The following is a 15,549-nucleotide window of genomic DNA, read 5'->3' as shown; positions in this document are numbered from 1 at the left end:
AAAACAATTTAAATTTACCTAAAATTTTGATTTTTTTAAATATTAAAAAAAAAAAGTTTGCAAAAAAAATGTAATTCCTCTATTTATTTTTTATTGAACGAGAGCCTAAAAAATTAATTAATTCAAAGTAGTAAATTAAAGCATTTATTTTTTTTTTTAGTTTAAAAAATTTGTTTCTTTATTTATTTAATATATTTTGTATTTTATTTTTTTTTGTATTTTATTTTTTTATTTATTTATTGTTTTTTTTTTTTTTTTTTTTTTTTTTTAAATATATTATTAAAAGATCTCTAAATTCAAATTAATGATTATTAAAAAGTTGCATAGTTAAAGGACTTAAATTAATTTCCTTTTTTTTTTTTTTAACTTTGATATGTTTTTTACATTTATGAAATATTGTCTAAAAATTTTATAAAATTTCTGATAAATATAGAAAATATTTTTAAAAATAATTCCAAGTTCACCTAATGGTTCTCATTTCTATTCTAACAACTTGCAAGCGCTCCTATCTCTCTCTCTTAATTGCCTGCAATCTATTTAAGCTACCCTCGTACTGTCAAAAATGCGCTCTGACTTTGACGTTTGCCAGCCCACTTCGCCCCTGCCCCAGCTCCTGCCAGGCGCCCACATCGTTGTCACTTGTATATTGTCCATACGCCATCCATATGCATATTCGATATCTTTCTTTCTCTACTTGCATTTCGTTTCGCTTGCAATCCAAAAAAAAAAAAAAAAAAAAAAAATTAAAAATGAAAACAACTAACAGGCTGACAGCGCCACAGACTCTGATGCAACTCCTACTCCTACCCAACAGTCCAAACCGGCCGTGTCCGCCCAGGTGGCAGCTGTCAAGAAGACACAACGTTCGGGCAGCAGCGATAGCAGCGCATCAACCGAAAGCTCTGCCAGCTCAGCAACAGCAGCAGCCGCCGCAGCAGCAGCAGCAGCAGCAACAACAACAAGCAGCAGCGCTCAGCCGGCCAAGGCGGCCAGCTCGTCGCGCTACTCCAGCGCACGTGAAACTACGGTGCCAGCGACGCCGGAAAAGAAACCCTTCGTGAGCCGCTTCCTGCCGCAGCACAGTACGCCGAGCACCACCAACGGCTCAGCGGATAAGAAGAAGGCTGAGTCGGATTCGAGCAGCGAGGAAGAGACCAGCTCAGAGTCCGAATCCGAGTCGGAAGTGGAGCCGAAGCCGAAGACAAGCGCCGCGGCCAGCAGCAGCAGCAGCGCAGCAACCAAATCGACGCCCAGCAGCGCAGCCAGCTCGACGACAGCAGCGGGCAGCAGCAGCTCGTATAGGGATCGGCTGGAGGCGAGACGCGCCTCCCGTGACGATACGAACACGACGACGGCGCGCAGCAGCTATGCCACGCCCAACTCGAGCAGCAGCGGCTATGGCAGCGCCAGCTCGCCCCGCACCCGCCCAGTGCCGGCGGCTCATCATCTGACGGAGAGCGATGATCGTTATGGCAGCGGCAGCGGCAGCAGCAGGTATTTCCATCCGAATTTCCAAGCTATCTATATACACATACATACATATATGTAGAACAACTATATATCTAACCTATATACTCGATATAGACTTAACTGTAATTTTTTTTTGGTTTTGTTACTAAACTTTTGCATGGCTCACGTTAAGTTCGCAATTAATTTCTGACTTTTGGCTATTGATTTTTGGCTTATAAATAATTCAATTACAATTCACACAAAGCAACGTACACACACACACATATTGATTGATATACATGCATATATGTATACACGCACACCCATACTCTAACACATAATGAATAATGAATAATGATACTTGTGCATGATAAATATAAATTAACTGTCGGCTGCTTTTTATACAAAGCGACTTTAATGTGGGGAATTATAGGCACTATATAATATATATATTAATATTATATATATATGTACATATATCTGATTAACCTTTAGCATAATAGTCTATAGTTTGTACTACATTTCTGTGTGTGTTGAATGCGGCTCAATTTATTTGAATTGGTGAGTTATAAGAGAACTATATAGAGGACAATAGGAAGCTGAAAACGGGAAAGGTTTTTAAGAATTTATACATATACTATTATATCATAAAATATAAGTGTAGCTGCTAGGAATTGGACTTAACGTGGCTCAGCAATCAATTTATCACTTCTTCATCAATCACTTGCTCTGCATAGATGACAGATCAGAGGTTGAATGAATTATTAATGTTATTCAGCTGGTTGTTCAAATAGTCATTAAGTCAGTCAATCAATCAGTCAGCAAGCTTTTGACTTAGTTAATCAATCAACTGTATGTCAGTCTGTCTGTCAGTTACCTAATCCATCAATCTGTTAATAATATTAACCTGTGTCAGTCAGTAAGTCAATCAGCTCGTAGGCGAATCAGTCAGTGTCAATCAGTGTGTCAGTCAGTTTGTCAATAATTTCATGGAGCAATCAGTCAGCTAGGAGTTCAATCAGGCACTATAATCAAATTAGTCTACCTATTAGTTGGTCAGTTTTTAGTCACTCAATCAGCCAGTCGTCAATCAGTAGTCTAGATAAATAAGTATATGGGCTAAATATCAATTATTCTATCTGTCAATTAGTTTATTTAAAGTAAGCACTATTTATTGAATATCAGTCAATCAGCCACTCAGTCAATCAATAGATTGTCAATTAGTTCATTTGAGCATCGAAAATAAACAGCACGCTTTCAATCAATCACTTAATGAGTATGTAAGTCAGTTGTCAATCAGTTAGTCAATCAGTTGATCTGGATATATTACGTAAGCACTATGACTTCACAACCAGTCGGTCAATCAATAAGCTAATCAATCAATCAGTCAATCACTTAGTCATCAGTATATTCGTAATTAATAAAATAATTAGCTAGTCAAGCAGTCAGTCATTAAAACATATACATAGATGACTTGACGAATAATCAATCAATCAATCAATCAATGAGTCATCAGTCTATTAGTAATTAGTAAAAGGGTAAGCGAGTCAAGCAGTCAATCATTAAAACATATTCTTAGATATATAATACACATATATACATAGATATATAATAGGTATTCTGTCAATCAATTAAAACTTGATTAGCTATGGAGACAGTTTTTGATATATTTTCAGTTCAAGGGCATTTGTTATTCGGCTAATTAAAATAATATAATCCCAGCTATCGAAAACTTCAATTTCAATCATTTTTGGTTTTACTTTATTTCTGTTGCATTAATCATATTATAGCTTATTTATAATTATAAAGTGCGTGAGATTAATTTACAATTTTAATTTGCTGAACAGACACACACAAGCACACGCACACACACACACGTATACACACGTGCACGCAGCTATACAGAAATGGCAAAACAATTGAGCTTAAATTGAAATTAATTGATTCCATGATTCATGCAAATCGAGACGAATTCGCTAATACAAAATGAATTTGTTATTGATTGTTTTGTTGTTGTGTGTGGCTCGAATTGTTGATGTTTTGGTTGCTTTTGTATTTGTATTTGTATTTGTATTTGTGTTTATGTGATGTGATCTCTCTCTGCTGCAGCTTTGTACAACTGTGCGACATTGGCATTAGCATCGCATTGGCCATTTTATTGCTCATACGCCTCGTGTGGCGTTTACTAGTCAAGTTCTTAACCTTTGCAGCAGCAGCCAGCCAGCTCTAGGTAAAAATAAAAAAAAAAAAAAGAAATAGCGTAGCACTCACTTACTCCTATTCCCCACCTCTCCCCCGCCTCACTCTCTGTCTCACTCTCTCTCTCTCTCTCTTTGTCTTTATATGCATCTCACTCTATGTATTTGTATCTTGTTGTTCTCTATGTTCGTCTTTGCAGCGCACTGCCCTTTAGCATACCGTACATAAGTAGGCCCCACCGGGCTCTGTACCGAAAGCGATTTGCGGATGTTAAGCGTGACACTAAATAATTGAATAACAGACAGTTATAGCTGTAACTGATTAGCTATCTATCTAACTATAGATAGTTAGATATATACGTATTTTGCATATATACTACCTCCATCCCGTTCCCTTCCCTGAAATGTGCCTCACAATCAAATTAAATGTGTGCAACTGCATTGAAATGTTTTATTTATTCTTTTTTTTAGGCATTTCATTTAATTAGTTTCATCGAAAGCGTTTTTCAGTTAAACTCATTGCAGTCGGGCATAGCCAGCTGCATGATGCGCGTTCATGGTACAAAAATAGTAGAAATTTTTCTTTTTTTCTATCATAAATCCAACTAGGTCTAACTATTCAGACGCGCATCTAATTAAACTAACTGAAACTTTAGTTTTTATTGCCATTTATTTTCTGTTTTCCTTTCCCACATTGCTTATAATATTCTTTATTCATTCCCATTTTGCAGTTTCTTCATCTCCTGCAAAACCAATATACCCTCTTTAATCTCACTCAGCAGAGTATGCACTGCCCACAGACAAATTTGCACACAAGTTGACTTCTTGCTTAGTTTCTAATTTTTTGCTTTCGTCTTTGTCCCTTTCATCCGAAGTCAAACAATGAAAGGTCGTAATAGCCTCACAGGCTTAAGAGCTTAACCCTAGCTGGTATGTTTTTTCTGGTGACACGAGAAAGCTGAAGTTTTCAGATGCAAATTAGCTATATATTTTGTATGAAATGTTTTGAAATTTAAAGAAATTTAAAATTTAGTTATATTGGTTTGCTTATTTTTCATAAATATTAATTGGGAATTACTTAAAGTTTAGGCAACATTTTAGTTTAAAAAAAAAAAAAAAATAGTTGTGCAAAAGAATCGTTAATTTTTTGTTTTTGCTACAAATATTAAACGTTAAAAAAATGTATAGTATTTTTTTTAGAATCGATAGAATTTATTTTTCTTTATTTTTTCTTGTTATAAAAAAAAATACATTTTTTCCTTTTCTGTGCTAAAATCTAATCGTTAATTTGTTGTTAAATATATTAAACGTTAAAAAAATGTTTGTTTAGAATCTATAGCTCTTTTTTAATTAATTTTTTTTGTTAAATAAAAAAATTAAATTTTTTTTCCTTTTTAAGCTAAAATCTGTTTAATTTTTAAACAGTTTAAAAAATATATATATTATAATTAGTCTAGTTAACTTAGTCGAATTGTTTAAAGTAGGAATCCAGGAATCTCAGAAAACCGCAAAAATTATTTCTATCAAAATGTATAGAATGTAGAAATATAAGTTCTGTTAGGTTTTTCTGCACACTTTTCAAAACAAATTTCATTAAAAACTTGGCTGCTGGGATTCAAACACATTTGACATATTTGAAAAATTGAAAAAATGTTATAAATCGATGTCAGCTAGCGATTGGGGAAAAGCTGTCCTCAGCAATCAGATATGTTATATATATGCCACAAAATATTATCGAAATGTTAGAGAGGTTGCGTTTGAGTGTGTGTGCCTGTGTGTGTGTGTTTGTAGTGTCAGATTCTAGTTCTAGAGCTGACATTAAGGGGTTAAGTAGGGCAACAACTAGAGCTTGAATCTAAGTTGAGGCAGCGGGAGCCACTCAGTGGCTGCTCAAAAGCAGCTTCAATTCAATTCACAGCACTTTACAATGACCTTTCACACACACACACACACACACGCGCAGAGAGCGAAAAGGGTTCAAATGCCGTTGAGTTGTTGTCATTGTGTGCGTCTGTCTCTTTCTCTCTATGTGCTCGTTCCTTAATTTATTTTATTGACAATCATATTGAATATTGAGTTCTATTTGGGGGCTAGCAGACGCACAGCTTGCGTAATGTAATTAAAACTTGTGGCACAGCAAGTGGAACACCAATTGCAGTTTTTTATGGTAGCTGTAGGTTATCGAGAGAGAGGTATCAAGAGAGTATATTAGCTTTAACATGAGGTGAGGCTGAGCTACTTTCACTTAATTGGAGCTTGCAAATTTATATAGTATATTTATTTATATATCATATAGATCCAACTATGCCCCATGTTTATTCAGATACAAAGTATTAAGCTAATGTATTAGTCGGTCCGAAGAGTGACGAATTTTACTTAAAGCTTCAGGCTTTCAATTTCTTTAGATATTCTTTACATATCTATATCAATGTCTTATATGAGCCGCTGATTTAGAGACGAACAACTCTCAGCTCTCCTATTGGGGGTATGTCATTATCATAATCATTATTGAGTTGCTTTATAGATATCTTTTTATTGTGAATATACGCCACCAAATTAGGGCGTGGCAATTTAATAATTACCACAGAGGTCATTTACATTCATCTTATATGAGAAACGCCCACTGCTCTTTAGATATGTATCTCTATCTAGCATACATTCTGCCCATTTGGGGCGTGGCAAGTTCATTCACCATAGAGCTGCTTTAAAGATATCTAACTTTGCCCATTTGGGGCGTGGCAAGTTCATATTCACCATAGATTTGCTTTATAGATATCTATCTTTTATTTACCTATAGATATCGCTCTAGTATATATTCCGCCTATAATTTATAGAAAACGACTCACTATTTATCCATCTATATATGCCGCCCATTTCGGGCGTGGCAAGTCAATACTCACTATAGAGCTCTTATATAGTTAGGTATTCATATCTTATACGATATTCAATAGTTGAGCCACTCTTGAGCTCTTCTATATATGTAAGTTATCCAACTAATATACATCTAATATATATATTCCCGTAATATATATTCCCCCAATATATATTCCGCCCCTTAGAGTTTACATTACAGTTTACAGATCTCTAGTAGGAGCCGCCCATTGGGGCGTGGCAAGTCAACAAGTTCTTGCAATTGATGCACAATTGAACGACTCTATATATATCTATATATGTATCTAATATATTCCGCCCATTTGAGTTTCTGTAACATGAACGAGCATTAGGCAGTCGTTAGCGGTCGCTTCAATTTGTCTGTGTGTTGTTGTTTGTTTAAATATTGAATAAAACATCGCGTTTATTTTTGCTATCATATGAATAAAAAAAGATTTTTATACTCGATATATATGTATATTTATTTTTATGGCAACAATCAATGCTTGTTTTTCTTTTGGCTGTCCTTTTTTTCCATGGCAATTAATGTATAGTTGGACAACATGCCGCACATGATGTGTTGCATGCGCTGGTATTCATTTCATTGTTTGACTATGTGTGCCATATATGTGTGTATGTGTGTATGTATGTATGTATGTATGTACATATGTTTATGTATATTCCATGTAATCGATGAGGTGTACTAAGAAAATAAAAAAATATTGCCTACATTTGTGCGTCATATGGAAATGTAAAGAGTGGGAGAGGGAGAGAGAAAGAGAAAGAGGAGAAGAGGTTGACTTGAGAGAGAGAGAGATATAGATAGAGATAGTAATAGACGGCTGATAGAGAGAGAGTGAGAGAGAGAGAGAGAGAGACATAAAGAGAGACAGAGAGAGAGAGAGAGAGAGACATAGAGAGAGAAAGAGAGACAGACAGAGAGAAAGATAGAGAGAGAGAAAGACTGCTGCTGCTTAAGCTTCTGCCCATGGCCTTAATACTCATTTAACCGTATTTAATGAGCTTTTTGTATTTACTTTCAGTATTTACATTATTTTATTTGGTATTTAAATACCGAGTATTATATTTTCTGTGTGTGCTTTGTTGTTGCTTTCCATGTAGCCGTTGGCCTTTGTGGTAGTTGCTGTTTAATTAATGTTGCTTATTTTTGTATACTCTTAATGCTTTCTATACCCTGTAAATGTGACCTGTATGTGAGCATAGTGTACTTATGCATTGTAAAATACCCTCTAAATTTGTGTTGCTCTGTGTCTAAACTTTTGCGCTAATGTAAAATGTAAAATGTGAAATTTAATTAGGAACTTTTTTCGGTTGAGCGCACATAATTTTTGTTGCTTGTTTTTTGTGTATTTTAATTGAATTTGGTTGCCTAATAAACGAGCTAGAGAGCGGGAGAGAGGGGATAGGAGGGCGGAAGAGCGAGGCGTAAGCTCGTTACACACAGATTTAAGCTAGTTAAAAGTTAGTTCACGCGAGGCGCTTCCAAAGTTTGTTTTTACCGCCAGGTGCGAGGCACACAGACACACACACACACACACAGAGACAGCACACACATACACACAAACTTCAACTTCTACAAAAGCAACAACAACCAAACACAATTTTAAAAGTGTTAAATATCGCATAAAAAAAAATACCAAAAAAAAAAACCAACATTTTTCTAGCTACACAAGCCGCTTCCTAAACAAAAGCAAGAGCAGCGCAATTGTCGCACAGCCGTCGCTATCGACGCCGAACGCCTCCTTCGACGATGATGGCAACGGCACAGGCACCGGCACTGGCACCGGCGACGATTCCGACAGCCGCTACGGCACCGGCCGCTCACGTTATCTGGCCATGAAGGAGCGACGCAATCGCTTGGCGCGCAGTCGCTCCTCGCATCAGTTTGGCAACGAGGACGATGATCTGGATGAGCCCGTATCGCCGACGACAGTGTCGCCATCTGCTTACCTGGCCTCAAGGTGCGCAAGTCTAAACAAATACCAGAACAAATATCCGAAAAAATACCAAAAAATACCAAAAAAAGAAGTGTATGACAATTCAATTCGAAACTCCGTTGTATATAGGACGCTGGCGTTTGTACATATGGCATATATTTTATAGATCTATATATACTCCATATTCTATATATACTCTATATAAATCTGTTATGGACGTTTCTATGGGCGCTTTCAATGTGCGTGTGCTGTACCACTTCCCGTCCCTTTTCGCTAAACAAAAAACACAAAATATTTGAATTTCAAATTTTTGTTTTATTCATTATTTTTTTATGATTTTATTTTGATTTTAATTATTTTTTTTATGAGTTTCTCTGCGTGCTGGACCCACGTTTCTTTACCACGTTTCGTTCTCGTTTATGTTTTGCACTCTACACACACACACACACACCCACACGCCTACATATACACAAACACACACATACACACACCAGCACACACTAATTCCAGTTTCTTCTATGTACATTTATTATTTCAATTTTTTATTTGAATTATTACAAAATTTTTGACACCTCCCCAACAAAAAAAAAAAAAAAAAAGTTTTTTTTCTGCGCGTTCAAATTAACCGAAATTAACAGGATTTTTAAAGCCATTTTGTATAGTTGTTTCTTTCTCACTGTCTTTTCCGTAGATGCAGTTGCGCCCACTCTGTACAAATCTCATGCATTCATCATGCATACATCATGTATTCGTCAGGCATTCGTCATGCATTTTCATCATGCATTGTGCATTTTTCCATTTCCATTTCAGTTTTCGTTCCGTGCAAAAAAATCTAGTTCAGCTCAGCTCATACATTCATTTGAACCAGTTCAAAATTTCAGTGATCAGCATTTAAACAAGCGAGGGCTGCTCACTGAGTTGTGCAGGCGATTTTATTTACTCTGTTGGAAGTTTGCTTACAGTTTGATAATCACTGCGTAATCAACGAGGTAAACAGTTTGAAAGTCAGCTAGCAGTTTGAAATTTACTTTCGCTTTAGCTCTCTGTAAGGCATACTACAGTTTGAGAGCTACTTTGCTATTCTCCTTGTTTGACGATCAGAGAATCAATCAATCCACAACAATTTTCCCATGTAAAGCTTCTTGCTTCATACTGAGCAACCGTTTACAGTTTGATTCCATTGGCATTCAAACTACGCTTTAGCATTTATTGTAGCTCTCTGCAAACAGTTCTAGAGTCATCACTGTGTGCTCAATGACTCTTCAACTGTTTAACTAAGCAAGGCCTTGATTAGCAGATTCCAGTTTCAGTCCAACTGTTTTCACAGGATTGACAGCAAGCAGTTGCCTTCAAATTAGCCCCATGGTTGTCGCCAAACTGTATTAGGATACAGTGATACTGTAAAGATCTCAAAGATCTTCTGCGAACAGTTTGACAGTCCTTTCAACTGTTCTAACATGCTGTTAGTCAGCTCACAGTTTGACCAACACTGCATTTAGTAGTGGCTGAACTGGAGGCATACTTTCAAACAGTTTGACAGTCAATATGCGAGCTCCAGTCGAGTCGAAGACTTAGGGCTCCACAAATATTTGCTGGACTAAAAGTTTGGCAGTCAACTGTTAGCAATGACTCTGCAACTGTAGGTCAAGGCTTAGCCAATCTTTGACAATGGACTCACAGTTCGCATTTAACTGTACCCAATGACTCCTAAACTGTCATGCCTAAGCTTGAATTCAGTTACACAGTTACCGTCAAACTGTGTGCCTCTCTCAATCACTCCCCAACTGTCTGCAATGCCTCTCCAACTGCATCGTCGCACAACTCAACGTTCAGCGCTTGCGCGTATCTTCCAACCTGTGTGCTAATCCTCTCCCAAATATCTTACAGATATAGCGGCTATGGCAGCAGCGATCTATCACGCAGTCGCTCCTCGCATGCGCTGAAGTCTCGCGACAATTCGCCCATCACGGATCGCAGTGCGGGCTCGTCGCGCAGTGCGCTGGGCAGCTCGACGGACAACAAGGACGGGGAGGCGCTCAGCTCGTGGGCGCGTTATCTGAAGAACAAGTACGGCAGCAAGAGCGCCAAGGATGCGCCCAGCAGCAGCAGCGGCAGCAGTGCGCGCGATAGCCACGCCTCCGGCTCGACGGCGGCCAGCCGAAGCACGGCCAGCGATGTGTCCAGGCGGCTGAGCCTCGGCCTGCCGTTGCGTCAGGCCAATGAGCTGGCCTCGTCCGACGATGACGGGTCAAAAAACGGGCTAGGCTCCCCTACGTCCCCTACGGTAGCAGCAGCAGCAGCCGGTATAACCGGAGTGGCAGGTACTATCCCTAAACAGGTATACCTGCGCAAGCGCCAGCAGCTGTTCCAGTTGGGGGGCCGGGGGAGCGAGCCCGGATCCTTTACGTGGCCGCGCGGCCTAGCCGTCGGCCCCGACAATAGCATTGTCGTCGCCGATTCGAGCAATCATCGTGTTCAGGTCTTCGACTCGAATGGCATCTTCGTCAAGGAGTTTGGCGAATATGGCAACGGCGAGGGTGAATTCGATTGTCTAGCGGGCGTGGCAGTCAATCGTATCGGCCAGTACATCATTGCCGATAGGTGAGTAGATCCAAAACTTTTAAATATCAAAATTCTAATGTACATAGCTTTAGAAGTCTCTGAGTTCTTTGAGTCGGTGTTGTTGGTGGATAGTGAAAAGCAGCAATTATTTTATATGTATACAGGAGAGTTAGCCACTTCTCTCTTTGGGTTTTTTGGAGTTTTCTTTTAAGAACTCTATAAAGCTCTGAGTTTTCAATTTTAGATCTTCCAATATGCCGTAATGGTACAAACGGATTCTCTGGCTATGAGATCTATATCGATCCTTACTAATTATTGATTTATCCGAAAATGCGCATTCTATTAACTTTTCTTCCAACTATTCCATAAAGCTCTTATCTTTTTCTAGACTTTTGTAAGTCTTCATATGGATCAAAGTTTCATTAGATCTATATCAACTCTTACTAACTATTGATTCATCTGGGATATGAACTTGGATTCATCTGGAATATGAACTTGGACAAAAAGAAATATGATTATTTAATACGATTAAAAATCTTCGAGCTCTCAAAGAAATTAGGAACACAGAAATGAAATGATAGGGATACATGAAATGAAATGATTTTTGTGTAAGTCTCATGAACTGCCTAACCATAGCATAGTTTTCTATTGTAAGTAGGAGCATTGTATCCATGGCCTTAGCTTATCTCTCAGGTTTTTTAAGCCTCTCATTCTCATTCTATATTTGATGCTCTTTAAACCTAATTGAAATCTCTCATTCCCATTCCCCATTCCTATTCCAATCCCTATTATTGCTTTAACTGTATTGAAAAGTTGCGTAAGACAACAGAGAATGGAAAAACTTCTTTCCCATATGTCAGATCATTCGCATACCAAAAATTTCAGTTGGACAGCTCTGCTGGTCAGTTGAGCTGCTTGAGTTGGCTCGTCTTTTTGGCTTCGCTCAGCTCCATCGACTCTTGGCTGCATTTTAATTAAGTCGAAACAATAGTCCATGATTAATTCTTGGGCTTAGCTTTATGCTGGAGCCGTGTAATTGGCACAGCTAAGCGCATAATAGCCGCGTTAATGAGAAACATGTGCGGACGACTCAGCCCTGCACCCCTCCGCACCGCCACCGCTTGGCTTAAGCCGTATGTAACCAAACGCCCTCTCGTTTTTTTCTCTCCCTCTCCCTCTCCCTCTCTCCCCTCTGCTCACGCCCACTCTCTGTTAGTATTTACACATGTGCATATGCCCAATCTTTGGCTGTGTGTAGGGGCTGTCATTCATTGTCTGACGAGAAATCTCGTTAAGCGCCCGGGGTCGGACGGATGGTCGGATGGTCGGATGCTTGGTCGTTCGGTTGTTCGGTCGAGCCTCATTGTCTGTCTCAACTTTGATTTTGCACGTTAAGCGGCTTAGTTGTAAGCCCAATGCCCAGGGCTAAAATGCGTCACACGATGCCAGCGACCACGCCCACTGGCCTCAAGTTACGGCACACGGTAATGAGTTCTCAACGCCCCATTTTGTAATTAATGACAGTCCGAAGCGCGTTTCACAATTTGATGGCAGAGTGACTGCAAATGGCAGAACTCTGCAAAATGGCCAATGCTGTTACATTTTTTTGCTTGCTTAAAGGAAGGAGGAAGAGAGAGAGAGAGAGAGGGAGATAGAGAGAGAGAGAGAGAGAGAGAGAGAGAGAGAGAGAGAGGAGAGAGAGCGCTAGTTTGCTCTTAGTCTATAGTTTTAATGTCTCTTTAACTGTTATAAATTTAATCTCAGCTGAACTGAATAAAAAATGAAATAAAATTTAATCAAACAGAATCTACAACAAAACATCAAACTAAATATTAGTTAAATAAAACGCATTCTTAAAGTAAAAAATTCAATAAAAATTTGCCAAACAATAAATAAAAGGTCGTAAAAATTGAAACTTAAAAGAAAAAAATATTAAAAGACAGAAAATAAATAAAAATAATTATACAATTCAAATTAAATTAAATTACATTATAAAATATACAAAAAAATTTAGATAAAAACAAATAACAAAAGAGTTATATTACCGAAAAAAAAAAATTAAAAAAAATAAATAAAAAAATAATAATAAAATAAAAATAAAAATAATAAATACATATATGCATAAAAACAAATAAATGTAAAACAAAAATATTAAATAAACATAATCTATACGTAAAAAAAAATAATTAAATTAAATAACTAAACAAATTAAATTAAATATATAAGCAGATTTAAATAAAGATGATTCCTTAAAAAAAATTATATATATATTTAAATAAAAATAATTTCTATAAAAAGAAACGCGAATTTAAGAAATATTTTACAAAACAAATTTTGTTAAATAAAAAAGATTATACAAAATATAAATTAAATATGGTAAAAAGTGTAAAAAAAAAAATTAAAAAATTATATTTTTATTTTAAATTTCTCAGAAGCCCATAAAAATAAATTAAATTTTTATTTAAAGGAATCAAATTCCACTTAAAGAAATATATATGTATTTAAAAATATAGCTTTAAGTTTAAATTTAATATATTTGATGCACTAAATATATTTCTACTTCATTTCAATTTGATTTGTATATTGATTTAACATGAACTTGCGCTCACCTTTGTTTGCCACATTGCAGATACAATCATCGCATTCAGGTGCTCGATCCGCAAGGACGTTTCCTGCGCGCCTTCGGTTCGCAGGGCATCGCAGATGGCAAATTCAATTATCCTTGGGGCGTTACAACCGATGCACTCGGCTTCATTTACGTATGCGATAAGGAGAACCACAGAGTGCAGGTGAGATGCTGCATGGTGTTTATCAACATGGGTGGGAGAGGGAGTGCGAGTGGGAGTGGCAGTGTGAGAGGCAACGGGGGCGAGGCAGCAGGAAACGGCAGCTCAAAGTCTTGCCCAATTTGTCACACTTGAGAAGGCTGCCAGCCGGATGCCGAGACTGCAGCTGCCTACGCCCACAGTCACGCCCACTCAATTTTCATGCGCTTAACGCAGCCAGAGCGCGCTGCCTGTCTCACTCTCCCTCTGCTCCTCTCTCTCTCACCCAATGTCTCTGTTTCTCTTTACATTTGTTTTATTAAAAAAAAAAAAAAACAAAAAAAAAAACCAACTATATCGTGGTTCAGGTTTTCCAATCCGATGGTTCCTTCGTTGGTAAATTCGGTTCCTGTGGCCGTGGCGAGGGCCAGCTTGAGCATCCGCATTATATAGCCGTATCGAATACGAATCGTGTTATTGTTTCCGATTCGAATAACCACAGAATTCAGGTAAGCTGACCGAACGGAATTTAATTGGAATCTGTAACAGCTGTTACCTGTCTACCTCCCTCTCTCTCTCTCTCCCTCCCCCTCTCCATCTCTCTCTCTCGTAGATATTCGATGTTAATGGCAAAGTGCTGTCCACTGTGGGCGGCGAGGGCTCCGATGATGGACAATTTAAATTTCCACGGTGCGTATACTTAATATAATCTTTATATAAAATATATTTTATTACTGTTTCTTTTTATAGCGGCGTGGCTGTGGATGATCAGGGCTATATCTTTGTGGCCGATTCGGGCAATAATCGCATACAGATCTTCAATCCGGATGGCAGCTTCCTGAAGACCTTCGGCTCCTGGGGCTCCGGTGACTCGGAGTTCAAAGGGCTCGAGGGCGTGGCCATTATGTCGAATGGCAATATTTTGGTATGCGATCGTGAAAATCATCGTGTTCAGGTCTTCTGAGCCACGACCCAGCCCCACGTCAACAACAACAATTTATTATTTCAATTTAATTTTATTTTGCAAGAAAAAACAAAATTTAAAAAAATTTACAAAATTGAGTTCACTTTTCTAGTCCTAGAAAAGAAAAACTACAAAATTTGAGAAGAAAAAAAAATCGAAAACTTGTTAGAAAAATCAGCTAAATATATATCGACTTAATATATATATATATATTTATATATATATCTATATGTATTGCTTAATAAATTATAATAAAAAAAACCAAAGCGAAAACTCGTCAGAGTTGGAGTGAAAAAAAAAAAAACATTCTTTGCCCCAATCATTACGAACCCAAGCATCAATTGCTGGAGCAAACTCTGGGCCATAATTCTCTTTTTGCCCTAATTGAGATTTATCTGAAATTACACGCGTTGCGAGGCTGCGTGCGAGGCACTTTATTAAATTAAGATCTTCTTCGGGTTTGCTGCAAAATGAAAGTTTTCCCGTTTTTTACATAAACTATATGGTTTACTGTGTGAGTGTGTGTGAGTGCTAGAGTGTTGTGTGCGTGAGCATCACAAGAAGCACTGAGAGCACAGCTGCAGATTTATGTGTACTCGCATAAATTTGTTTGCCAGCAAATGTTGCGCATACGCCATGTAGCTCAGCTACAAGCCAACTGTTTATCTATATACAAAAAAAAAAAAAAAAAATGTGCTTATACATATATACTATATAAGAACATATATATATATAAAATAATACGAACTAGCGTTACACTAACAGTGCAAGAAATGCAGCTC

At 37.6% G+C, this 15,549-nt stretch overlaps 1 protein-coding gene across 10 annotated transcripts in view; it reads left to right on the top strand.

Annotated features, from left to right (window-relative positions):
- The window catches only part of LOC6578961 (RING finger protein nhl-1), a 38,185-nt gene extending 23,327 nt beyond the window's left edge, over positions 1-14,858 (top strand). For 3 of the 10 annotated variants that reach the window (XM_032730762.2, XM_032730760.2, XM_032730761.2), the window contains 7 exons: positions 767-1,494; positions 8,204-8,500; positions 10,364-11,077; positions 13,668-13,827; positions 14,172-14,312; positions 14,417-14,493; positions 14,554-14,857. In XM_032730762.2, the coding sequence (XP_032586653.1) occupies positions 767-1,494; positions 8,204-8,500; positions 10,364-11,077; positions 13,668-13,827; positions 14,172-14,312; positions 14,417-14,493; positions 14,554-14,767 (2,331 nt within the window). In that variant the 3' untranslated portion in view covers positions 14,768-14,857. Of the gene's footprint in view, positions 1-766; positions 1,495-3,558; positions 3,680-3,847; positions 3,954-8,203; positions 8,501-10,363; positions 11,078-13,667; positions 13,828-14,171; positions 14,313-14,416; positions 14,494-14,553 lie in introns of those variants that run through there. The other 7 variants (XM_015163392.3, XM_015163391.3, XM_044010454.1 and 4 more) reach the window with 6 other exon arrangements.
- The last annotated feature ends 691 nt before the right edge of the window (positions 14,859-15,549 follow it).

This window comes from Drosophila mojavensis, unplaced genomic scaffold (genome assembly GCF_018153725.1).
Source record: "Drosophila mojavensis isolate 15081-1352.22 unplaced genomic scaffold, ASM1815372v1 contig_80, whole genome shotgun sequence".
Classification (NCBI taxonomy): Eukaryota; Metazoa; Arthropoda; class Insecta; order Diptera; family Drosophilidae; genus Drosophila; species Drosophila mojavensis.
This window is presented reverse-complemented; position numbering and strand designations above follow the sequence as displayed.